The sequence below is a fragment of the Hylobates moloch genome, unplaced genomic scaffold (assembly GCF_009828535.3).
Source record: "Hylobates moloch isolate HMO894 unplaced genomic scaffold, HMol_V3 SCAFFOLD_1, whole genome shotgun sequence".
Taxonomy (NCBI): Eukaryota; Metazoa; Chordata; class Mammalia; order Primates; family Hylobatidae; genus Hylobates; species Hylobates moloch.
The window spans coordinates 4,465,576-4,491,163 of NW_026652276.1; the positions used below are offsets into that span (position 1 = coordinate 4,465,576).

Genomic DNA, 25,588 nt, shown 5'->3' on the forward strand with positions numbered 1-25,588 from the left:
ACATGCATGCATGCATACACACCCACATACATGCACACCCACACACCCATACATGCACACGCACATGTGCACACACATACATGCACACACACACAATGCACCCACATGCACACATACTCACCCACACACATGCACCCACATGCACGCACACATGCACGCACACATATACATATGATTTGCAGAAACTACATCTTAGAAATATGAGAATGAGATAAATTGTTTTTATTGTCATTGCTGCTTGTCTTTTTTTTAAATAAATTAAGCACTCAAATATACTCCTCCATTTTAAATGCAGTATCAAAATCTTGTGAACATGGGTAATCATTCCTCAACTTGGGCCCTCAGTTTCCTTAAGTGTAAAATGAAGGGTTCGACACAGCGAATCTCTCAGTTTTCTATCAGCAGTCTGCAACACTCCTTTTTAGTTTGCCTGGGATTTGACAGCTCTCTTATCTTCAGGTGATCATTCATTTTACTGATGGAGCAGATGGAGATCTGGCTGATTTACACAGAGCGTCTGAGGACCTCCGCCAAGAAGGTAGGTGCCGAGGCTTTCTAAATACGAGAAGTAAACCCCGGTGAGGCAGGATGCACTGCTCTGCTGGAGAGAAACCTCTCTGCTAATGCAGTGCCCCAAGGGAGCAGCGTGTCTTGGGAGACCCTTCATCCCAGCGTCGTGGCCCTTCATCACCTGCTTGGAGCTGTGGGATGGAGCTAACAAAAATTCCTTCTGTACTTAGCTTTACTGCTGTGTTGTGGCTGTTCAGGTGATAGAATGTTCAGAAAGCGTGATGCTTTTGCAAAGATCATGAAATATTGATTCATTTAACTTCATCATATAAACTAGGAATTAATTACTAATAAAAATACATTGCTCTATTTTTGGTTTGCAGTTATCACAGTTCAACATTTAATAACGATACACCCAAATTATACAAAGAAAATAATGTAAGCAATGATGTACCAAACATAAGGTGACAGCCATGCCTGTTCTCAGATGTGACCTTTGACTCTTCACTTGCTTTGGTGTTTGGTAGCACTGACTATCAGAAAGTGGATGCCATTACAGAGGTGCAATTTATCCTAAGAACGTTCTATTTATTAGCTTACTTTTCCCAAGCAATGGAGATGAGGCTGCTATTATCTGATTTTGGAGGTGTTAGTATTTCAATACTTCCCACAGCATACTCGTGTTACAGAGGGCCTGAGTTTGAGAACTCATGCATGAATACACTTCATGGATGCTACTTCCTATATTTTTAGTAATAGGTTTAGTTATCGACATACCAGAAACAATTATTCAGCAGAGTCCAAAGTCTGAGTATTTCAACTATTCAGAGTAGCCAATTAATTTGATTAAATATATTTAAGTTAAAAGCTAAATTTTACACTGAAGTTTTCTTTAAAAATGTAGTCAGGAAAAAAGGACATTGCATTTTCCATGCGCCTAAGTGAGCTGTATTAAATGTGTCTTTCTTTGCAGGTGTCCGTGCCTTGATCCTGGTGGGCCTCGAACGAGTGGCCAACTTGGAGCGGCTGATGCATCTGGAGTTTGGGCGAGGGTTCATGTATGACAGGCCTCTGAGGCTTAACTTGCTGGACTTGGATTATGAACTAGCGGAGCAGCTTGTGAGTTTTTTTATGTCTTTATACACAAACCAGTTTAGATACCACATCTTTTGGCATTTCAAGAGAATGAAGTTAATTATCACTAGGTGAATGGGGGAGGGGTGCCTTGGTGGATAATTAAATTTATTTAATTCACTTGGGAACTGCCTTGTTGCCATAACACGTGTGAATCTGGAAATGGAGATGGCAAACCGCTGGAAATCCAGCGAGCTGGAAGGGGATCCTGGGTGCGCTGAGGTTGTGGCCTTAGCATTTTCTGTGCTCCCTTAGCAACGGCCTCTTTAAACACCATTGCTGGGATGCAAACCATCGACATTGGCCATCCTCAAATAGGAAACCGTGTCAAGAGCATCTGAAATCTTGCATGATAAAAACAAGAATGTGCAGGAAAAGAAAGGCTGTTTCTGGGTGGAGAAGTGCTTTAATTGCCCTCCCTAGTTTCCCTCTGTGTCAATGAAGCCCCCTCTGAGGCTTCCTAATTCTCCCCAGGGCCAGCCTCTCTCAGATGGAGGTGTGACCTCCTGGGTTTAGACTGGGGATGGAGCTTTTGGGAGATGTGGGGCTGAGCTGCGAACTCAGACATTCTTTGGTGGTAGCAACAGTGGACTGTGGCTATGAGAATGGGGTGAATGGACCCAGCTCCTTCCTTTCTTCCATACTTCTTTGCAGGGCTAGAATCAGGATTTTTTTTATTGGTGGAAGTAGGTTGAGTTAGCTCACAAATCTGGGATAGGGGAGAAAGGGAAAGCTCTTGGAAGCTCATTGGAAGAAACTGCATGTTCCCACCATCAGTTTAGCAGATGGAAATGTATTTGGGCACGCCCTTTCCCACACAAGGTCAGGGGCAGGATGGGATGAGAATGTAGAGGGTGTCTGTGTGACCTGGAGTTGAGAAGCTTGTGGCTCCGAGGCCAGGACCACTTGTGCCTGCTCCCACCACGGCTGCTCTGGAGGCCTCTTTCTGGGCTGGTACCACATCTCATGACTCTCACCCTGGTTCCAAGGAAGGGTGGTCATGGATATCTGTTCTGGAACCACCTTCAGTCTTGGCCATCTGCCATTTGCTTGGCTTTGCACTTTGGAACTGGAACATATGTAAGTTATAGTTAAGATTTGATGACAGAAACTTCTAGAAATAAGGTCCAGCCTGCAGTGACATTGTGGATAAGATCTATCTTACTTTGGTTGTTCTTTACTTTCCCATTGGTGACTTCCCACCTGCACCCTGACTGCCAGGAGCTGGGCCCTCCTAATTTTACTGGCCAGTCGTCCAGCAAATGTCACCTGGAGGTACTTCATCTCACACCGTGAAACCCCCACGCATCCGATTTTGACCCTTAAAGCACATTTGTGATTTTCTGCTGGGCATTTCTTGAGATCTGAACATTTGGTTTCTCTTCCTTTTGGTAGGACAACATTGCTGAGAAAGCTTGCTGTGGGGTTCCCTGCAAGTGCTCTGGGCAGAGGGGAGACCGCGGGCCCATCGGCAGCATCGGGCCAAAGGTACGGTGGCTTTACCCTTGCCCACCCCTGAGATGAGGTGTCAGAAGTCCGACATTACTTTGGTGGGGTAATTTCCCTAACAGGAGAGTGTGGAGATGAAGGAGGAGATGAGAGACCATTTCTTATGTTAGAAGGAGGAGCTCTGAGAGGCAGACCATGTGCTGCTCTGCTGGGGCCTGTTCCAGTGAAGATGGTTCAGGCAGGACCCTCCTTTTGCACGGGATAAGGGGATCTGTGCTTTAACATCTTGGTCCTTCATTTCATAAAATAATGTTAAAGGGAGCTGGCATCCCTGACAGAAGCCTGGCTGCAAATGGCAGCTGGAACTCACAGCATTTGCTCTGAGTCAGTAGGAACGAACAGGCTTTCTTGGCAGAGCAGGAGCCTTAGAGATCCTGATAGAGAGAATCGTGATATGGCATACCGAGGGGAAAAGCAGTAACAGGGAAAGCCATGCTGAGTTTTAGTGCTGCTCTGCCAAATGAAGGGGGGACCACAGGGATCCTTGCTCCAGAACAAAGAAGACCACGGGATTTAACAAAGGACCCGATTTACTTTGTTTCAGGGTATTCCTGGAGAAGATGGCTACCGAGGCTATCCTGGTGATGAGGGTGGACCCGTAAGTAAAAATTGTTTTAGTCCCTAAAATTTCACCCCCTCCTTGATCCTTACCCATTAGGATTGCATTGTGGATTTCATCATTTGTTCAGTTGCTGATGGCTTTCCCTTTGGGAGAAAAATTAATTTCTAATTTTCTTAACAACTTTGCTCGGATGTCTAAGTACAATAATTGAAGTATGACAAACGTGGGCATGAAGGGTGGGATTTGTTCTTACTCTATTTCAGAAGGAGGGATTAATTGGTTTCTGAGCCAGAGGGACACCGAATTTGCACACCCAGTATCTACTAGATTAAGACATGCAAGTAGAGATGGGAGTGAGCTGAGGGGCGGGGACACAGCAGGAGACCTCACCAGGGCTTTAGGGGTTACCCCATTAAGGGCAGTCCCCAGAGGGAATGTTACTGGATCAGATCATCAGTGTCTGAGGGTCTTGGGGATGGACAGACCCCAGTAGCAGAGTCCATGGGAGCAATGCCCGGGACAGATGCCTGTCTGGGGAACTTTGGGACCCTAGATCAAGGTCCAGACCTGGGATAGGGGACAGAGGGGCTCACGAAGAACAGCGTGGTCACCAGGGCCCAGCCGGCAGGGCTCAGCTAGAGAACTGGGAATCAAGCGTCACTTGGAGGAGCTGTCAGGCCAGTGGGTCTTCCCAGGATTCAGCACCCACAGAGACACGGTGCTGGGGGCCACCCACCCTCGCCCCGCAGGGCAGTGCTGTCTGCGCTGCTACCCTCCCAGATCTCGTTCCCTTCAGGGAAACTGCAGGTTCTAGGCCAGGCCTCATGCAGGGGCCCAGGAGGCTCTCTGGCTCACATAGCCTGGATCGGCGTTCCCCATGGTGAAATCTGCTTTCTGCTGCATGCTGTCCACAGTACCCTTCACGCTGCTGCGAGCCCAGCAGAGACAGGGTGATGAAGGGCTCCAGCTTGCAAAATGCCTTTGTCACTCACAACAGGGTGAGCGAGGTCCGCCTGGTGTGAACGGCACTCAAGGTTTCCAGGGCTGCCCGGGCCAGAGAGGAGTAAAGGTGAGGCGTGGGTGATGGGGGTGCTAGCGTGGGGAGGGGTCAGGTGACTCGCAGTTTCTCCAGATGCTGCCAGGGAGGGAGGCCACCGGTCCAGGCTTCTTGACCTCAGCATTCAGCAGCCCGTGACCTCTCATTGGAAGGCAGTTCTGAGCAGGGTGGGTTCAGGAGCAGGGGCTGCAGCTGGTGGGAAGCCTGAGAACGGAGAAATAGTTTCCTATGGAAACATGAAGAAGCCAGGAAACCCTCACAAGGAGAGAACATGGGCCAGGGTGGAGGGGAGGCTGGTGCCCACGGCCCCGGCCCTGGACCGTGGGAGCAGTCAGGGAAGGGAGAGGAGTGAGAGGACAGCAGGTGGGTTGAAGGCTGGTGAACTTGCTTCTCTGTTTGCTGAAGTTTGAAGGCAGGTGCTGAAGGGAAGGGCTGCAAAGTTACAAAGTCAGCTCCTTGCCCTGGGTTTTGCGGCCCACCCCCCCGGCCCAGGGAGCCAAGACCACCCAAGTGTTCAGTTCTAGTTTCAGTTTTAAAACATCACACGTGGTGGTGAGAGAGGAATCCAAAGGGATGGGACTCTAATATTAAATTTTCAGACACTGCAGCATTCAAATGGGGTGGAGCGGGGGAGCAGCCCTTGGCCTCTTCTGCCCGAGGGACCAGCCCTGCAGGAAGAGCTAATGCTTCCCCTGTCCCCTTGCCTTCCAGGGCTCTCGGGGATTCCCAGGAGAGAAGGTATGCGAGCTTGGTTTTGTTTCATAAACGGAAAACTCTCCCAGTATTTCTCATTTCTTCCTTTGCCAGAATAGCTTTCTATACTTACCTGTCTGACTTATTCCCTCTTAGGGCGAAGTAGGAGAAATTGGACTGGATGGTCTGGATGGGGAAGATGTAAGTGATTTTACTCTAAGTCCAAACTGCTTTTGGTTCTGAAGATTCCAGAAACTAACAACTCAGTCTATGATAGAAATTGCAGCAGGTGTGACCTTTAATCCTTGTCTTTGGCAGGGAGACAAAGGATTGCCTGGTTCTTCTGGAGAGAAAGGGAATCCTGGAAGAAGGGTAGGTGTATTTCCACAGCGCTGCTATTATGGAAAGAATATCAACATTTCATTTAGGGAATAGTTATTTTCTTTCCTCATATATGTCAAGTCCGCTTCCTCTAGGCAGCCTTCCCTGACCTCCCCTGTGGGTGCACCCGTGATATCCCCTCTGAGCTCTGACACATTACAGTACATATTCTTGTTTCGAGATCACATCCCATAGGGCAGGGACTGAGTTTGTTTTGCTATAAATAAATCTCCAATGCCTGGCACAAAGTGGGTCCCCAATAAATATTCATGGATTTACTAAACGAATAAAAAATATGTGGAAGTGAATTTGCCTTCATGGTGAATGAGTAAATTGTAAACATTGTTCTAGTTAAGATTTATGAATTGAAGAATGTGATTTTTAGGGTGAGATAAAAATGAAAACATCTCGTTTTTAGCATCCACTTGTGCTTTTTCTTTAGGGCGATAAAGGGCCTCGAGGGGAGAAAGGAGAAAGAGGAGACGTTGGGATTCGAGGGGACCCGGTAAAGAAGATTTCTTTATTGACGATTTCAGACCTGAGCCTGGGGAAGAGGGTTGTTGGGAAAGTGGGATGAAAGGAAGAATTCTACTTTCGAAGTTGCTTTAAAACATGTTGATAAAATATGTGGTTTGTCTTTTTCTTGCAGTTTGGGGGTTTGGGGAGATGTATTTGTTCTCTTGCTAACCAGATAATCATTTGCAAGTCCTGTTATACAAATATCTGAGAAGTTTCCAAAAATGTGGTATCAGGGCATTTTAAATTTGCTTCTGGAAAAGAGAAGAGTTTGCAGCTTTTCTCATTCTGTGGCTCTGTAAAACCTTTAAGCAAATGAGCAGTACAAGCTAGCCTCTTCCTCCAGTCCATCCTGCCTCTGTGGCCAAGGATAAGCAAGAGTGAGCCTGGGGCATCCTCCTCCCTGGGGAAGAACCATTGCACCTGTTTGGGGCTAAGAGTGCTTTGCTGATCCCGTGATTGGGTTCTGTAAGACCTGCATGGATGTTACCTGGATGGGCTGTGGCGGAAGGGCTTGTCCCTCGAAGCCTTGCATGCAGGCCCTTGCTAATATTTCCCTGACCATCCAGTCCAGTGGCAGCTGCTTTCCTTCCATATGTGGCTCATTTCCCTTTCCCATGTCGCTTTCAGGGTAACCCAGGACAAGACAGCCAGGAGAGAGGACCCAAAGGAGAAACCGGTGACCTCGGCCCCATGGTAGGGCGCTGCACATTCCTAGACTCTCCCCGTACTAAGGGCAAGAGAAAGGACACGCTCCTCGGCTCACCAGCAGCCACAGAGGCCAAAGACGTGGCCTTTAACACTGCAGAGTAGCCTAAGATTAGGAGCAGAGTCCCCGTGAAGGAAGTCTCCATGGGGAACCAGTGTGACCCTTGCCAAGTGGGGCTTCTCAGCAGAATCTGTGCCTCTTAGATATTTACAGAAGGTGCTTGTTAAGCCAAAGGCTTATAGAGGTGGGAGTGTACTGAAGTCCGGTGCATCCTGCAAAGTGTGCAACTATCCTGCAGATGGGCTCTTCCTCTGTGAATCGACCCCTTTCCCTGCAATGTCTTGTGCAGCATTTCAGAGCTAGACATTCTTCTCTGCAGATGAGAATCTCATGCCAATTTTCCCCACACCAGGGTGTCCCAGGGAGAGATGGAGTACCTGGAGGACCTGGAGAAACTGGGAAGAATGTGAGTGCCATTAGGGCTCTGGGGGCCTCTTTGACAATACTTAGTGCCATAAGATCTGCCCAACGTGACCTAGTGCATGGTTATTCCACAGCTCTTTACTGAGTGAATGTAAAAGGATTTCTGAAACGGTTGTTACTCCAATCTATTTTCATTCTTATAATTTCCTTGGTGCTTCCTCTCTTCTCTCCCCCCAATTCTTGCTCTCCCCAAAAACATACTGAACAGATGCTTTTAAAAATAATATCTTCGCTACTTTCAAATATCGGGCTGGGTTTGATCCAACTAAATATTTAAGAAACTCAAATGGAAATCCTGATACTGGGGGAGGGAGGGAATAAGGGGCAAGAAGGCTGAGGGGGTTGTGGATTTGTTGTTTGTGTAACTATCTGTGGGTTTTTTGGGGTTGCTGTAAGTGAAATAACAAAACTAGATTTCTTTCTTTTCTGGTGTATTGCATCTTGCAATTTCAAGACATTTCAGAAGTGTCTGTAGGAGAATAGTTCCTTGTATGCCTAATCCTCAGTCTCGTTGAAGAAATGCTAAAGTCAAAGTGATGTGAATGATACTTCTGAAGCCATCCAAAAGCTTCCAGGGTCCCTGGGCACAGACAGCATCTGCCTTGTAGCTGGGAGAAGACCCCTGCTCAGGGAGGCAGTGGTGTAGAAGTTTGTAAACCCTCAGAGGAAATTCAGGATGCTGGTGGGTGCCTAGGAGAGGTCTCTGCTCAGAAATGGACAGAGCACAAAGGCTGCAAGCTGGGGCTGGGTGCTGGGAACTGGGCCCTCAGCCACGCCCTGAGGGGCAGTGGCTCATTCAGCCCCAGCACTTGGGCCAGTAGAGTACGCTGGGGTGAGCAGCTTTCAAAAGGAGCAACTCACCAAAATCAAATGAAGGACTATGGGCATCATTTTGCTTTGAAAATTCAGAAGAAAATAGAAATTTTGAAAATATCATTTAAAAAAGTTTGAGCACTATTTATTTATTTATTTATTTTTAATAAATTTTAAAGACCTGGATCAACTGCTTGGAAGTGAGCATTATTTTTGAATAATGCTATATAATAAAAAAGAAGCTATATAATGAAAAAGAAGAAATACTCATCAAATGTTACAATGGGCTCTGCCTGTGAGCCAAAACTTGGTTTCATGAAATGACTTAAAATTGAGTAGTTCATACAGTTAATTTCAATTCTACACACAAGGTGGAAACTGGATTTGAATTCGGTTTCAGTCACAGGCTCTTGAGGACTCAGTTCTTCCTTTTGTGGCCTAATGGCCTGCTAGCCCTTCCCTTAGGACCACAGTGCCAGGCTCAGGCCAAGCTGAAACGTGTCCCTCCCACTGGGCTTCGGCATACCTACATCCCCTTTTTAGGGTCTCCGCAGGCGGCCTCTGGCCTGAGCAATGCATCACTGAGTGCTGGTGCACTCTCACAGAACTCTAGCGTGTCTCTTTCGGGAGGGGCCAGGCCAGATTGTTGCTTTGTAGAGGAGAAGAGTGTCCCCGTGTCTCAAATTTTCCATGGAAGGTGGCCAAGATCTTCCATTGAAGCAGGTGGCATTACAGCGAATAATGGCAAACTGGTCACCGCAGATCACTGGGCTGGTCCCTTGGAAGCGGAGAGTGAGGTTCCTAGGTTGATGTAGCAGATGACTGAGCCCCACAACAGAGCTAGCCGGTCACAGCCTCTGCAGCACCAACCCTAACTTTGCAAAGACCGCCCAGGACATTCATAAAGTCCCACCTCAGACCTTTCCACTGCCGAGGAAACAATTTTGAGGTGGAAATTAATGGATTACTTGTGAAGTAAGCCCACATGTTTGAACTAAAGGTCACCTCTGGAGCATCCAGGAAGATGTTGCCAAGTCATGAGCCCTACCTAAGTACACGAGACGTTTAGGTGCACATGTGTGCGCTTCAGATATTTTACTTAACTGAGTGTGTGTTGTGTTTGGCCGGGATCACTTGGAGAACCTGGGACTCCCTTCCATTATAATTAACGTATTTCATGACTTCTCACTACAGTTGGGAAGATGGAAGAAAAATAGACAGGTTGACATTCCCTTTTCACATTCCTCGTTTGAAACTGGCTGGGATCGTGCAGCCAAAAGGAGTCATTATTTTGCTTGGCAGGTCTGCAGTAATTCTCAAAACTTCCATTGGGTGATTAACAGGAGCAGCAAGGAAGCGAAACTTCACCCGGATGAGGGTGGAGGAAGGGTGTCTGTGTGTGCGAGTTTCCCCAGGGCTGATGAGGCGTGGTTTCTTGTTCTTGGCACAATGTGGGTGCTTGGGAAGATTCCCCTGAGTAACCGCAGAATAAGAGGGTGAAGTCTGAAAGAGCTCTAGGCCCCATGCCCAGCGTCCCATGCTCCCCCTCACAGTTTGTGGGACTTTTTCTTCCACAGGGTGGCTTTGGCCGAAGGGGACCCCCCGGAGCTAAGGTGAGCCTCATGGAGTGCCCCCGGGAGACTGTCTTCAAACAGCCCAGATGCCGCCCAGCCCAGGAGTGAAAAATACTCTCTCCTGTGAACCCAAAGCTTCGGAGACAGATCCCAATCAATTTAGAAAGTTTATTTTGCCAAGGTTAAGGACATGCCCGTGACACAGCCTCAGGAGGCCCTGATGACACCTGCCCAAGGTGTTCGGGGCACAGCTTGGTTTTACACATTTTAGGGAGACACGAGACATCAATCAGTATGTGTGAGATGTACATTGGTTCGGTCCAGAAAGGTGGGACAACTCGAGGCAGAGGAGGAAGCTTCCAGGTCATAGGTAGATAAGAGACAAAAGGTTGCATTCTTTTGAGTCTCTGATTAGCCTTTCGCTGAATACACAGTTTACGAGAACAGTCACCTGTGCCTTAGTTATGCTTAGTGAAAAATAGGGCGAAGGAAGCAACTGGATATGCCTTTGTTTCCCCTGAGCAGAGGGATGACTTTCAGTTCTGTCTGTCCTTTGTCCACAAGGAATTTCTCTGTGGGCAGAATGTGAGGGAGGTATGCAGCTTAAGAAAAAAAAAAAAAAAAAATCTGGCCAGGCGCGGTGGCTGACGCCTGTAATCCCAGCACTTTGGGAGGCTGAGGCAGGCGGTTCACCTGACGTCGGGAGTTCGAGACTAGCCTGACCAATATGGAGAAACCCCGTCTCTACTAAAAGTACAAAATAGCCAGGCGTGGTGGTGCATGCCTGTAATCCCAGCTACTCAGGAGCCTGAGGCAAGAGAATCACTTGAACCCGGGAGGTGGAGGTTGCAGTGAGCCAAGATCACGCCATTGCACTCCAGCCTGGGCAACAAGAGTGAAACTCCATCTCAAAAAAAAAAAACAAAAAAACTTTGTAGCTATCTTATTTAAGAATAGAATGGGAGGCAGCTCTGTCTGATGCAGTTCCCAGCTTGACTTTTCCCTTTGGCTTAGTGATTTTGGGGTTCTCAGATTTGTTTTTCTTTCATCCTCCTTGGGCTGTCATGGCTCCCAAGGCTCTTTCAGTCGTCTCCTTCAACTTAGCCTCTTCTGCAGAGTCTAGAGAAAATGGTGCCCAGTGGGGACTTGGGGTCCCCAGGAAACATGATTGAGGCAGTAGTGTCCCGGGTGGGCGCCTCTTCCAGAACATGCCCACCTATCTGGCCATCAGCAACCCACAACTTCCCAGTGTCTCAGTCCTCTGCTTTAGGTCTAAATGATCCTTGTTTCACAAAGCTGTCTGAGGAGAGGTGAGGCAAGAGTGAGGAACAACTGTAGAAATGCAGGGAGACAGCTGGCTCCTGTGTTCACTGTCTCGCCCTGGGGTTACCACTTTGATCATCTGTTACCTCTGGAAGAGCTGAGTTTTCCCTGGTTGCTTTCCAAGTCCCTGGCCCAGAAATGACTGCAGAGCAAAGAGCTGACGTTGACAGGAGCCATCCTGACTCCTCCCTGCATCTTCTCTTATTTCAAAGGGCAACAAGGGCGGTCCTGGCCAGCCGGGCTTTGAGGGAGAGCAGGGGACAAGAGGTGCACAGGTGAGTGCTTCCTTGTGTGACTGTGTGCCCTCTGATATTTCACAAATCATTTTAAAAATGATTAGGTGGCATTTATATCTGGAAAGTTAACCATTTTAAAGTGGCATTTAGTACTTCCACAATGCTGTGCAATCATCACCTCTATCTAGGTTCAAAACATAGTCTCGAAGGAGACCTGTACCCATTAGCAGTCACTCCCCATCACTCTCCACCCCAAGTCCCTGGCAACCACTAATCTCTCTCTCTTTATGGATTTGCCCACTCTGGACAGTTTGTATAAATGGAATCATTTACTAGGTAGCTTTGTGTGTGTGGCTTGACGGAGCATCACATTCTTGAGCTTCATCCACATCGCAGCATGTAGAAGCACTTCATTCCTTTTCATGGCGGAAGGATACTCTGTTGTGTGGCTACAGCACACTTTGTTTATCCACTCATTGGTTGATGGGCATTTAGGTTGTTTCCACCTTCTGGCAATTGTGAATGATGCTTCTGTGAAGATTCTCCTCCACGTTTTTGTTTGAATGCTTGTTGCTTGTATACATTTTAAGCTCACTTGCCTATTCACGTTCTGGATTGAGGCAGCTGCTACTGCAGCTAAGACAGGAGAATTGTGGGTTTTGGTGGCCTTTTTTGGCCAGCAGAAGTGAGGCTCCAGGCCCTGTGGGATGGGCAGATGCCATGCAGAGGCTTCTCACAGAAAGTCACCTCATTAGCACTCACGATGGCCTTTTCCTTCCTCAGGGCCCAGCTGGTCCTGCTGGTCCTCCAGGGCTGATAGGAGAACAAGGCATTTCTGGACCTCGGGTAAGCCTGTCCTAACACCAGCCCCCTCGCTAGCTGAACACAGGGCACATTGCCAAGCGGGCTGAGAGTTTCTCGGATGATGCTATTGTAGACAGATCTCCCTTTAGCTCTCCTCTTCGGCAACAAAAACCCCAGATTTAACCTCAGGCCTTGCAGTAACTGGCTACTTCACCCCAAGAGAGTAAGAGTTTCCCTTTTTGGTTCGCCAGGGGCCTCTAAGTCTCAATTCTGCCCCTTCCAAGTGTAGGCCCCTGGGTGGAAATCACGGGTTATGCCTCAGGATGGAATCGTGGAAAATCTAAATCTACCAAAATGCTTAGATTATGCAAGGTGTTTCACCTTTGGTCCCTGGAGATAGCCCTTGTGCTTACATATTTTGTATAGTGAGTGCCTCAAGTTCACCCTTGAGTTCAGCACAGAAGATGGCCCTTGAACTTGCTGTGACTGCAGATGTTATTTTGCATTGTAGCTATCAGCAATGATGAGCAGAGACACATTGTCATTGCTGGGCTAGGATCAGGTGTCATGGAATTACATATTCGGGTTTCCCTCATGTCTGAGATGATATTGAGGGAGGCATCCTATCATTTATTACCAAAAAATGACTAATAAACTGGTAACAAGCTTAATATGTTGCTACATAAATGCACGAAAATATTTTGTGGTGGAAGCAGGCAAGAACTTGCTTAGAAAGTCCTTCTCTAGCTTGAAAGCTGATAAATACATATTTTTGGAGGTTTTTAAAAAACATTTACTTAACTTGTAATGAATCAACAATTTAAGATGGTATAGATGCAAAGCTATTCAAATAGTTATCAAGTAGCTCCAGAAACATTTGTTAATTTGCACTTTTCCACCATCTATTTTATGTTATTTCTGGGCTGGGTAGACTGTACCACATTTTAAGAGTTAATTTCATCCATTAGTTTATTCATTCACCTAACAGGCTTTAACATACCCATATGTACCAGGTGCTCACTGTGAGGGTGTGAAAAGGGAGGCAGAATAAAGTCACGTAAAATCTGGGAGCTTGCCGTCCTGTCAGGAACCTAGGATATGTACATTAATAACTGCAACATGCATTAATTTGTGAAAACTGGCACTGAGAGGTAATACTCATGTTTTAAATTTGTGCATGCCGGTTCTGTGCATGTTTATATTTGAGTCTGTAGCCCTGTGCTCAGAGCTGAGTGCTTGGGATTTGCAGGTGGGACAGGTCCCATGCCCCTGGCGGGCTCTGACCTCCACGCAGGGGAGAGTCAGGCTTCAGAGACAACTTTGCCTGGACGGTTGACCCCTTGACTGACACATTCCTCCCCTCCTGCTCCAGGGAAGCGGAGGTGCCGCCGGTGCTCCTGGAGAACGAGGCAGAACCGGTCCTCTGGGAAGAAAGGTTTGTCTTGAGAAGGGTAGAGCTTTCCTGAGGACAGGGACCAGCCAGGCACACATACCCCTCTCCCTCTTTGGTCAGTCTGTCTGTCCCTCCTCTTCAGTACTACTGGTTCCCACTCCAGCCTCCCCTGTTGATCACGGCTTGGCCAGCGGGATCACTGTCCCCTGACAATCTCCACCATAATTCCCACCACCATCCCTGCTCAGAGGGCTGGCTTTCTCCTGGCCACAGCCCTCCATCAGCTGCCGGGTTTTCTGCTCCTCTCTTGCTTGACTTGTGCTGATAGTGCAGCACCCTCTGAGCCATCAGAGTAGCCGGGCAGTGCTTGGCACACTTTCAGTATAATATGGAACGAGCCGTCTTTAAACATGGGCAGTGCACGGCACAGCGGCTCAGCTAATCACATTTAGATCATCCAAGAGCCCCGACCCTGACTATTCTGGATAATAGCAAGTCTGCTGTATGAAGGCTGCCTGGGAACCTCCTTTCTATCAGCTTTGAGATAAATTACGATTTGTCATAACCAGTCTGAAAAGACTGCATGTTCTCTGTAAAAGAAATGAGTTCCTGTGAATCCACGATGGTCTCTGCCTGGAGAGTGTTTTGGGGTTTTATGCTGGCTCAATGCCCACCGCCTTCGGTGCCTTCTTCTCCCAACCATTACTCTCTCTTCTCATCAGCCTGTCCCCCGTGCCATGCTGGTGGAAAGGACACACACCCTCCTGGATTCTTTTCCAGGAGTTTGCACATGAATGTTGCAATTTAGAAAATCATTCCACTGAAATCTCCAAGGTGAAGTCAGCATGTTGCAGCACCCTTACCTAGAGCAAAAGCATGGCTTGGCATCACACTGTGAGCCAGCCTTGGGCCACAGGGTCTCAGCCATGTCTCTCGTGTCTAGGGTGAGCCCGGAGAGCCAGGACCAAAAGGAGGAATCGGGAACCGGGGCCCTCGTGGGGAGACGGTAAGGTCACAGCGCACTCGGGGTCAGGCTGTCGCTGACTCTTTGCTGGAAGGTGCAGGAAGCCAGGAGAGGGTTCCAAATAAAGATGAGCCTTGCTTCTTGTATTACTGGGGATACGGCTGCAAATAGTGAAACTTGCTCACCCACGGCAAATTAATTTAACAAGTTTCATTTTATTGGCAGGGGTAGAGAGGTGGGGTGGGCTGTGGGTAGAGACATTTTTTCCCCTGTGTTTTTCCTGATACAAGGGAATGTAGAGGCTAATGAAGCTCAAACCACCTTCATCTTAGGTCCCACAGATGCTTTGCAAGCATAACTAGATGAAGCTTTTCGGCAAAGAAGTAAATGTCATTTGGGTTAAAATGGAATTGGATTTGATTAGGTCTCAGTCCAGATGGAAACAATTTGTTTTGAATGAGACATCTTAGGAATAGAAATTATTACCTCAGTAACTCATTTTCTAAATGCTATTTAAAAACGCCCCAACAACTCACCGACAACAATTTTGTAATGTACATTTCTACGTTACAAAAGAATAAAGTAATCTACGGTCCATTGTGACTTTTTCCAAAAGGAGTCGTGACACCTAAACACTATATAAAAGGACCGGGTTGATCTGACTGTTTTAATCCCAAGCATTAAAATATTTTTCTTTCTTGCATTTTTGTCTTTTCAACTAACTGAAGTTTAAAAACCAATCTGTATTACTTTTAATCTCAGAAGCACAGGGAAAAATTCAGACTTTAAAGTCTATTCAAACTATTGAAGGAAATCTCTTCCTGATTCTGTTTCTATTAATTTGGGTCAACAGATCTCTAGTTGTCGATATCTGTTGAAAACTGTAAATGAACGAAGTGGCAATTCCTACATATGTTAGAGATAGTAATGTACAAGTCACACAAGTTCTTCTGATTCTTTTGAAATAATTAATGATGTCCAGTTCTGAATGCTCCTCATGAGAGAGCAACAGGAACAGATCTGAGCATGCTAGGGGGAGGTGCTGGAAAGGAGGGGGTCTAGGGGTGATGACTTGGAAGGAAGGGAAGGGGTGTGGAGAGGGGGAATATGACCTGAGCCTGAAAGACGGAGTTCGGTGTTTTGGTTTTGAAATAGAAGCAAAGACCCATGGATGCAGAGAATCAAAGTAACCATCAAGATTCCTGTCAATTCTAAGACTCTTGGGGTTGATGAGTCTTTGATTCTACATCCAAACAGAATCTTTTCTAAAAGCAACCAGCAGTTCTTTCTATGTTAGTCTGCCAGTGCCATTTTGCTACAGGAGTCCTTTGAGCCCACCACCTACAGAAATGGTCTCGTTCACACTTGGAGGATAGGACAGGAGCAGGAAGTGTGCCTACTCCTGTACCTTAGTCTGCAAACATTTCAGGAGCTCAAGGATCCACTCCTCAGGGCAGCAGCAGGGCAGAGACAGTGGTTATGGTGTGCCAGGCATGGCGACCTACAATCATATCTCTTTCCCACTCTTAGGGAGATGATGGGAGAGACGGAGTTGGCAGTGAAGGACGCAGAGGCAAAAAAGTACGTATCTGCTGAGGATTATCCAAGTGTCTTTGCTGCCAGGAGGCTCCAAGGACAACTTCTGATGTGTTTTAAAAGAATCGTTTCTTTAAAAATTGTCTTTGTATTTGAGTGAGTGTTTTCTTTTGATGACTCAGCAGACATTTCTTTCTTTCAAGGTCAATTTATTTTAGATGAATTTAAATTAGAACCAAGTATTAAATAACGTATTTATCTTTTATAGGGAGAAAGAGGATTCCCTGGATACCCAGGACCAAAGGTAAATAATCCCTGGTCGGTGAAGCATCATCATGATTTTGGGATGGCTCTGGTATGTCCATGGACTGAGAATCAGAATATCTTGGCATTAGCCTTGGGTCAGCCACTCAGTTAACTGGGCTACCCTGAGAAAGACCCTTCCTTCCCTAAAACACTCTCTCATCTGTCAAGTGGAGGTCACAATACATACATGTCCTGGTGCTTATGAGATTTAAAGAAAATAAACTGCAATCAAAGTACTCTGTAAGCTGTGAAATGCTATAACCTATATGATAGTATAGGTTATATACTATACTAACTAGTATATAGGTTATATACTATACTAACTAGTATGTAGGTTATATACTATACATGATTAAATAAATTAAGACTATCTGTAAATACCACAAATATACTAGTAACCCACCGGAAAAGTGAATCAAAGCTAACCACTTGGCTGCCCTGGAAAAGTGTGACCCACACGTCCCCTGGATGTCTTGCCCCACGGACCCTCAGTGAGATCTTCTGTTCCAGAGCTTACTGTGCCACTTCTCGGCTTTCTTCCCAGGGTAACCCAGGTGAGCCTGGGCTAAATGGAACAGCAGGACCCAAAGGCATCAGAGGCCGAAGGGTAAGTTTGCCTGGGCCTTGGCTGCAGGTGAGGAATGAGAATGTATATCTCAATGTGATTAACTGCTGAGGCTTTGACAATTATCCTTCACTTGCATCCTGGCCAGGGATAGCACAGGGTGGAAGGAAGGGAATCCTGAGCCCCAGACCAATGTCCTCAGGGCACCACCATGGCTGTGGTCCACGGCTCTCCTCCTGTAGGTATATTCCTCTTCCTCCAACTCACCTACAGGGTCACCAGCCCAGCTCACTCCAGGCACAGCACCCACCTACAGTCTCAAGTCTCATTATGGGTGACTGGGAAGTCTGTGCAGTCACTTTGGGCCATGCCCACCCAGATGGCCGGGCAACGGGAGTGAATGAGGCATGGAAACTGCTTCTGTAGCCTCTGGGCTTCAAGCGAGCCAGGCCAAGGCCATGGGCTCCTCAGACTACTGGTGCTGAGATTCCTCTTCTTTAAGCTACTTTTGGCCCTGATAGCTCGTTTCTTTTTATTCTTTGTATGTGTGTGTGTGTGTGTGTGTGTGTGTGTGTGTGTGGGTGTGGGTGTGTGGGTGTGTGACAAGGTCTCACTCTGTTGCCAAGGTCTCAGTCTGTCATCTGGGCTGGAGTACAGTGGTGCCATCTTGGCTCACTGCAACCTCCATCTCCTGGGATCAAGTGATCCTCCCACCTCAGCCTCCCAAAGTGCTGGGATTACATGCATGAGACACCACACCTGGCCAGATTATTCTTCAATGGATGTTTACTCACCCTCTTAAAATGGCAGAGTCTTCAGTTAGCAAATTGTGGCCTAGATCTGGGTAAATGTTGCTAACAGTTATTTTCAGCCTGAAATGTAGTTTAAAAGGAAACATAATTATCCTATTAATTTGATCAGTGAAGACAGTCAAACTAGATCATTTAATATCCCAAAGAGATTTAAAACATTGGATGATTATCTACACTGAACACATGAGCTAATTCATTGTCTGTTACCTATTCTCCTGGGAATCCTTAGTAATCACATTAATGGTTCTTGGGAAAGCATCTGTCTTACCTTAGCCTGGCAGAGAACACAATCCCTCTATAGTTGGTGGGGGACTCCCATTGGCTTTGTTGAGGTTGCTTGTCCCTGAATTTAAGAGACATTTTAGCTCCCTTAAAGTGAGAGATTTCTCATGGTGATGGAGTCCCTTGGGTTAGATCACTTTTACCGTCCCTTCCAACTATAGGAGCCTTAAATTCTCCACTTTCTGACACAACTGAACAATCTTTGTTCTGCTCCCTCTAGGGAAATTCGGGACCTCCAGGGACAGTTGGACAGAAGGGAGACCCTGGCTACCCAGGACCAGCTGTAAGTATTTATCCAGTTCTGACCCAGCCACCTGGGGCTGGCTGCTTTACACGTGGTCCCTGAAAACTTCCCACCATCTGCTTTGCTCACAAGAAAATGTGCTCTCTTTGTATGTGCTTGGTTGTCAAACCACCTCTCTGACATCATGATGCAGCAAAGAGATTTTGAATTTTAGAGTAACAAGAAACTTTAAAAAAATAGGTGTCATGAGATATCCTGTCATCTAGAGAGTATTGTAATTTCCCCTTATATAAAGTTTCCCAGCATAGGTTCATTTGAAGTTTGTGTAGAGGAGAAACCAAAGAGGGGAAATTTAAATACCTTTTGCTTGCATCTTGTAGAAGCAGTGCAATTATGCCAGGCCTTGGTTTGACAATGCTTCCTTTGATCTATGAAATCCCCAAGGGAGCTCCTGATTTGTGGTTAAAGCCTGCTAGTCATGCTGCCACCAAGAGCCAGGAGGCCATCCTCCCACAGCTCTTCCAAACCTCTTTATTGCTAATACCTTTGTTTTCTTATTTGAATTTCTCCATATATTGTCCCTCAATATTGAAATTGATGAGTTTCAAAAAATAATGGAAAAGATAATTCAGGAGTTGGAAAATCGTTCCTAGAAGGAAAGGTTCAGGGCTTAGTTTGGTTGAATTAGGGAAAAGAAGGCTCGTCAGGTGGGTCTGATTGCTGTCTTTAAGTAGGTGAAGTGTTGCCGGGAGCACATTAAGCCAGTTCCTACAGAAGACCAAGCAGGCAGAAGTAGCCCCCTGGAAAGACAACTAACGGCCCATGAGATGCCTGCTGGGCTGTCAGGGTGGTGAGGTTTAGGGATGGGACACCGAGGGAAGCCTCGAGTCAGTCCCTAGAGCTCCTCGGGCTGGAATTCAGCTGGGATGCATTAGACACTGAGGGAACGAGGGCAGCTCAATGATCTCTCACTGCCCCTTCGGCAGGGGACGGCGTATCAAGCAAGTCTGTGAAAGGGAGCTCTTTTCTCAAGAGAAGCAGAATCTAGACCCAAGCTCACTCGTGGGCTTTACATGGATTGGTGGTGAGCTTCCTGGTTTCAGAACATGAGACTATTTCAAAAGCCAAATGACCTCCCAGGGAAACACGTTTGCTCTCAGAATCTTCTCTCTTTTGCTTTGAAAGGGATAAAATCAGGTTTATAGGGAGAAGCTGTAAACAATCAAGGTTATCCATGGGCCCCTTTGTCTTGCTCTGTGTATTTCTGGGGGCCAAAGATTGTTTATTCGAATTCCCCATCTGCTGTACCTCTCAGCCTTTCGTTCCTTGGTTTTACAGGGTCCCAAGGGCAACAGAGGCGACTCCATTGATGTAAGTTGCATGTGTCCAGAATGACATTACCTCATGAGCCTTTGATTTGCTCTCTTTACATATTCTTTTATTTTCTTTTAAAGCAATGTGCCCTCATCCAAAGCATCAAAGATAAATGCCGTAAGTACATGATTTTCTGTTGTCTCACAATGCATATTTTTACATTCGAAATTCTCACATGGTAGAGTAGTCTCTCACCCTTTCTTCTCTTTGCTTCTTTTCTAGCTTGCTGTTATGGTAAGTTGATATTGGTGACTTTCTCCTAAGGAAAGGAAGCTTCCCTTTTGTAGTAAGTACAGTTTGTCTTTAACCCTCCACCCTCCACTTTCCACAGGGCCCCTGGAGTGCCCCGTCTTCCCAACAGAACTAGCCTTTGCTTTAGACACCTCTGAGGGGGTCAACCAAGACACTTTCGGCCGGATGCGAGATGTGGTCTTGAGTATTGTGAATGACCTGACCATTGCTGAGAGCAACTGCCCACGGGGGGCCCGGGTGGCCGTGGTCACCTACAACAACGAGGTGACCACGGAGATCCGGTTTGCTGACTCTAAGAGGAAGTCGGTCCTCCTGGACAAGATTAAGAACCTTCAGGTGGCTCTGACATCCAAACAGCCGAGTCTGGAGACCGCCATGTCATTTGTGGCCAGGAACACATTTAAGCGTGTGAGGAACGGATTCCTAATGAGGAAAGTGGCTGTTTTCTTCAGCAACACGCCCACAAGAGCATCCCCACAGCTCAGAGAGGCTGTGCTCAAGCTCTCAGATGCAGGGATCACCCCCTTGTTCCTTACAAGCCAGGAAGACCGGCAGCTCATCAACGCTTTGCAGGTCTGTGCTCTGTGGGTGCTATTGGCATCTCCCTTTCTTCTGGGGCTCTGGGAAGGTTCTCAGACACGTCCATGCTCCTTGGTGGCTTCATGTCCCATAGCTCCTAAAACGTCCCCAGTGAGGCCATCTGCCTGAGAACTTCTCTTGTGAGGTCTCCAGGACAGCCTCGTGGCTCCAGCACTACAGGGACGCCTGCATGCCTGCAGCACTGCCCGCAGGTCCCTCCTCACATGTTGACAGCTCTTGCCGGTTAGTGATGCTAGTGTTGGTGACACCCTCTATCTACTAACAAGGTGGTGTGACTTGTTTGCTTTATTCATGAGGACCTGGACTTTTGGATCAGTCCTGTCTCCTCCCAAGATGGCCCCTGTGCACACTCTGAGCTGTGTCTTACTGTGTACTGGGCATTTGCTTCCCATACTGGCTGGTGAGGTTTGTATCATCAGTCTCACCTCATGGATAGGAAGATCCTGCTGTTAGTGAGGTGCTCGTGAGAGGCTAGGACCCTAGTCCATTAGACTCTGAAACCCATGTGCTGATAATACCCATTCCACTCTCCACTCTGTCCCAGTCGGCCCTGAAGGTGAATATCCAGGGTGGCCCTGGAGCCCTACAGTCTCTTAGTGAGGTCCCCAAAACTATGCCGACTCAGCACCCCCAATCTACACCACTGTGCAAAGCTTTCTTCAGTCAGGCCCCAAGGGTTAGCCCACGGAGAAGCCAAGTGTCCCTTGTAATTCTTGGGAATCCAGGGTTGAAGTTGGGCTACCAGCCATGTGCTCTTGATGGGGGGTTTATTCACATAAATATGTCCTCGTGTGGGCTGAGGGACCCAGAACCACATGAGTTTCTTAGCATGGTTTCAACAAGATCAAAAAATTATTCATTCATTAATTATTTGCTCAGTCATTCATTCCAACTAGCTATTTGTTAAATGAATAATTACTAATTGTGTGCCAGGGGCTGCGATAGACAGGACTCTTTGCACCCACTGGGAGTGATTTTGTTACTTGCTTTAATCACACCTGAGAGGGCGGGGAAGGGATGGAGCTCCCATATTGTTGCTAAAAATAACGATACGATTAAGTTCCTACTATTTGCCAGAGGATACACCAGGTACTAACATTTATTATCTAATTTAACCCTCCAAATGACACCATTAGGAAGGTATTACCCCCCATTCTACAGCTGAAAAAAACTGAACCCCATTTGAGCGGGATATGAATTCTAGCTCACCCTACCAGAATAAAACCTATGTCTTTCCATTATACTCAGAGCCTAGCACCACCCCCAAATGAGAAGATATTCCCAATACTGCCCTATTGGGAAGTTAATCTATTTTATTGATGTGGCTTTGATTTACTCCTCTGCCATATTTTCAGATATTACTGATCATGTACGCCCCTACCAAAATTGTTCTTTTGTTTAAACCAGATCAATAACACAGCAGTGGGGCATGCGCTTGTCCTGCCTGCAGGGAGAGACCTCACAGACTTCCTGGAGAATGTCCTCACGTGTCATGTTTGCTTGGGTAAGCTGTTTCTCTAACAGGAAGATCTGCTCAGCTGCAATTGCAAAACATAATATCCATAGGAGAATGAGGGAATAATGATGATCTGTAAAAAGAGCTTGAGTTCAATTGATTCACAAAGCCTCGTATTTACCAGTGTAAATACTACTGCAGCAATTTCTATATTAAAAATGAACCGGCCGGGCGCGGTGGCTCACGCTTGTAATCCCAGCACTTTGGGAGGCCAAGGCAGGCGGATCACGAGGTCAGGAGATCGAGACCATGGTGAAACCCCGTCTCTGCTAAAAATACAAAAAATTGGCCGGGCGTGGTGGTGGGCGCCTGTAGTCCCAGCTACTTGGAGAGGCTGAGGCAGGAGAATGGCGTGAACCCGGGAGGCGGAGCTTGCAGTGAGCCGAGATTGCGCCACTGCACTCCAGCCTGGGCGACAGAGCAAGACTCTTGTCTCAAAAAAAAAAAAAAAAAAAAAAATGAACCTCCCAAAACAGCTTCTCTTTGATGGGGGATAATTCATTTTATAGGTAACAAAGGAGGAGGCAGTTTCTGCTTAAGTTTAGACATTAGAATCTAGAATGAAAATATTTGGCACTAGTGACTTTCTAGAACATACTTCTTCAAAGAGTGGCAAAGAAGTAAGATAATTTTTCATTTCTTTAAAAAATGCCAGCACATGGTATACTACAAAGATTTTAGGTTACTGATTTGTTTCATCTACTAAGTATTAGGTGATAGAAACTGAAAACTGGCCGTAATCAAATCAAGGCAGCAAGATATAAATCAGTTTTCGTTGTGATCTTTTTTTTTTTTAGACAGAGTCTCGCTCTTGTCGCCTAGGCTGGAGTGCAGTGGCACAATCTTGGCCCACTGCAACCTCTGCTTCCTGGGTTCAAGCGATTCTCCTGCCTCAGCTTCCCTAGTAGCTGGGACTACAGGCATGTGCCATCAGGCCCAGCTAATTTTTGTATTTTCAGTAGAGACAGGGTTTCACCATGTTGGCCAGGATGATCTCGATCTCTTGACCTCGTGATCCACCTGCCTCGGCCTCCCAAAGTGCTGGGATTACAGGCATGAGCCACCGCTTCTGGCCCGCTTTTGATCTTATGTGATCATTTTAATTACCCAAGTCTCCCAGCAGATTGATGAGCTGTGTATCCTGCTGTGGGTGTCACAGAACAAATAGGCTGCCATGCTTCTTTCTAGACATCTGCAACATCGACCCATCCTGCGGATTTGGCAGTTGGAGGCCTTCCTTCAGGGACAGGAGAGCGGCAGGGAGCGATGTGGACATCGACATGGCTTTCATCTTAGACAGCGCTGAGACCACCACCCTATTCCAGTTCAATGAGATGAAGAAGTACATAGCATACCTGGTCAGACAACTGGACATGAGCCCAGACCCCAAGGCCTCCCAGCACTTCGCCAGAGTGGCCGTTGTGCAGCACGCGCCCTCTGAGTCTGTGGGCAGTGCCAGCGTGCCACCTGTGAAGGTGGAATTCTCCCTGACTGACTATGGCTCCAAGGAGAAGCTGGTGGACTTCCTCAGCAGGGGAATGACACAGTTGCAGGGAACCAGGGCCTTGGGCAGTGCCATTGAATACACCATAGAGAATGTCTTTGAAAGTGCTCCAAACCCACGGGACCTGAAAATTGTGGTCCTGATGCTGACGGGCGAGGTGCAGGAGCAGCAGCTGGAGGAGGCCCAGAGAGTCATCCTGCAGGCCAAATGCAAGGGCTACTTCTTCGTGGTCCTGGGCATTGGCAGGAAGGTGAACATCAAGGAGGTATACACCTTCGCCAGTGAGCCAAACGACGTCTTCTTCAAATTAGCGGACAAGTCCACCGAGCTCAATGAGGAGCCTTTGATGCGCTTCGGGAGGCTGTTGCCGTCCTTCGTCAGCAGTAAGTCCTGCGTGGCACAGCATGTGCCCTGGCCTGGCTTTATGCTCGGGCCAGGAGAAGTATGGGAACAGTCATGGAAAAGACAACCGATGTGTTGACAGGAACTGTTTCGTTCATTTAACAGACACCTGCCATATGCCACAAATGCTTTTAGGAGCCAGAGTAAGCAGGGAACATGCAGACAGAATCCTCGCTCTCATTGACTCCTTTATTCCACCACATTTGACCAAGCACCACCTAGTCATAAGGCACTCTTGGTGTCCTTAACAGTTTACAAGTGGGTGGGCAAATGGATCAAATGCACATTTATCACGCATGACATAATAGGCTGGCATGTCACAAGAGAAGTGATTTCTGTTAGGGGCACCGGGGAAAGCTTCTAGAAAGAGTTGCTTTGATCTGGGCTCAGCCACCAGCCCCATGCTTGGATACCACTGGGTCTTTGCTCATGGGGCTCCACCTCCCTGGAATGCTCTCCACCTCACTTTAGCAGCAAACCCATATCATCTTCAAAGCTCAATTCCAATGGCTTCTGCTTGCCATGAAGGTGCCTGCTCCCAAGGCCTGCTCATGGTTAATCCGGACACCCTACTTAGGGCATCTATTACCTGGCCTGTTGATCATTTGTTTGTGGGTCTGTGGTCCCCTAGACTGCTCTTTGAGGAAGTGCAGCCTATTATAGTTTCCAGAGCCTTTGTACAGTGTGCAGCCCAGGGTCAGTACAGGCAAGGCTTGGAACAAATGAGGGGGATTTATAAAGTATAAATAAACATATATATGCTAAATGTTTACTATTTAAGGGAATGTTGAGGTCTATGAAAACAGTATTCACATTTGTGAGGGTCTGGCCCCCAAAAGATTCAAGGAAAAATGTGGAGAAAAGGTAAGCCCCCAGGGTCACCCACAGGTCACTATTCCTGTCTTCCAAAGATTAAAAACAAAAGCTTTGTTCAACAAAGCATTGAGAAAATCTGAAAAGCGGTTGGATTATAATCTGATGTCCAAGGGTCTAGAACTTGTTAAACTCTCCACTTGATTTTTCTTCTATCCCTGTCTTCTCTCTCATGTTGGATAAATATATATTTAACTTAATCACCCAAATACTGCCAAATAGAACATACTGGCTTACCACGTTTTATGGATCAAATGCCATCATACTTTATGTTTAAAATCACTGGACGTAGTTTGTCTGATATAGTTAATTCAACAATAATTATGGGCTAAATGCTATGTGATTCATTTAACTTGTTGACAGATTAATTTTAATTTTCATGTTATTAGCATGCAGTTCAATTGTTTTCTTTGTTTTTTTCTTTAGGTGAAAATGCTTTTTACTTGTCCCCAGATATCAGGAAACAGTGTGACTGGTTCCAAGGGGACCAACCCACAAAAAACCTTGTGAAGTTTGGTCACAAACAAGTGTAAGTGATTATAATTATTGTCTTAAAAATTGTAGCACTTCAGGGAATGCACAGGTCCTCCAACCAACTCCTGACTTTATGGGATGAGGACCTTGAAATCCAGAAAATGTGACTTCCCGAAGGTAATGTGGG

The 25,588-nt window shown here is 46.8% G+C and overlaps 1 protein-coding gene across 1 annotated transcript in view; it reads left to right on the forward strand.

Annotated features, from left to right (window-relative positions):
• Nucleotides 1-25,588, forward strand: part of COL6A3 (collagen type VI alpha 3 chain) — a 90,202-nt gene that overhangs the window by 50,582 nt on the left and 14,032 nt on the right. The window contains exons 13-39 of the mRNA XM_032753550.2: nt 460-538; nt 1,484-1,629; nt 3,040-3,132; nt 3,698-3,751; nt 4,713-4,784; nt 5,484-5,510; nt 5,622-5,666; nt 5,784-5,837; nt 6,289-6,351; nt 6,993-7,058; nt 7,484-7,537; nt 9,945-9,980; nt 11,477-11,539; nt 12,284-12,346; nt 13,677-13,739; nt 14,641-14,703; nt 16,192-16,242; nt 16,466-16,501; nt 17,048-17,110; nt 18,383-18,445; nt 19,745-19,777; nt 19,861-19,897; nt 20,003-20,014; nt 20,112-20,605; nt 22,040-22,136; nt 23,337-24,035; nt 25,354-25,456. Coding sequence (XP_032609441.1) covers nt 460-538; nt 1,484-1,629; nt 3,040-3,132; nt 3,698-3,751; nt 4,713-4,784; nt 5,484-5,510; nt 5,622-5,666; nt 5,784-5,837; nt 6,289-6,351; nt 6,993-7,058; nt 7,484-7,537; nt 9,945-9,980; nt 11,477-11,539; nt 12,284-12,346; nt 13,677-13,739; nt 14,641-14,703; nt 16,192-16,242; nt 16,466-16,501; nt 17,048-17,110; nt 18,383-18,445; nt 19,745-19,777; nt 19,861-19,897; nt 20,003-20,014; nt 20,112-20,605; nt 22,040-22,136; nt 23,337-24,035; nt 25,354-25,456 — 2,729 coding nt within the window. The remainder of the gene's footprint in view (nt 1-459; nt 539-1,483; nt 1,630-3,039; nt 3,133-3,697; nt 3,752-4,712; nt 4,785-5,483; nt 5,511-5,621; nt 5,667-5,783; nt 5,838-6,288; nt 6,352-6,992; nt 7,059-7,483; nt 7,538-9,944; nt 9,981-11,476; nt 11,540-12,283; nt 12,347-13,676; nt 13,740-14,640; nt 14,704-16,191; nt 16,243-16,465; nt 16,502-17,047; nt 17,111-18,382; nt 18,446-19,744; nt 19,778-19,860; nt 19,898-20,002; nt 20,015-20,111; nt 20,606-22,039; nt 22,137-23,336; nt 24,036-25,353; nt 25,457-25,588) is intronic.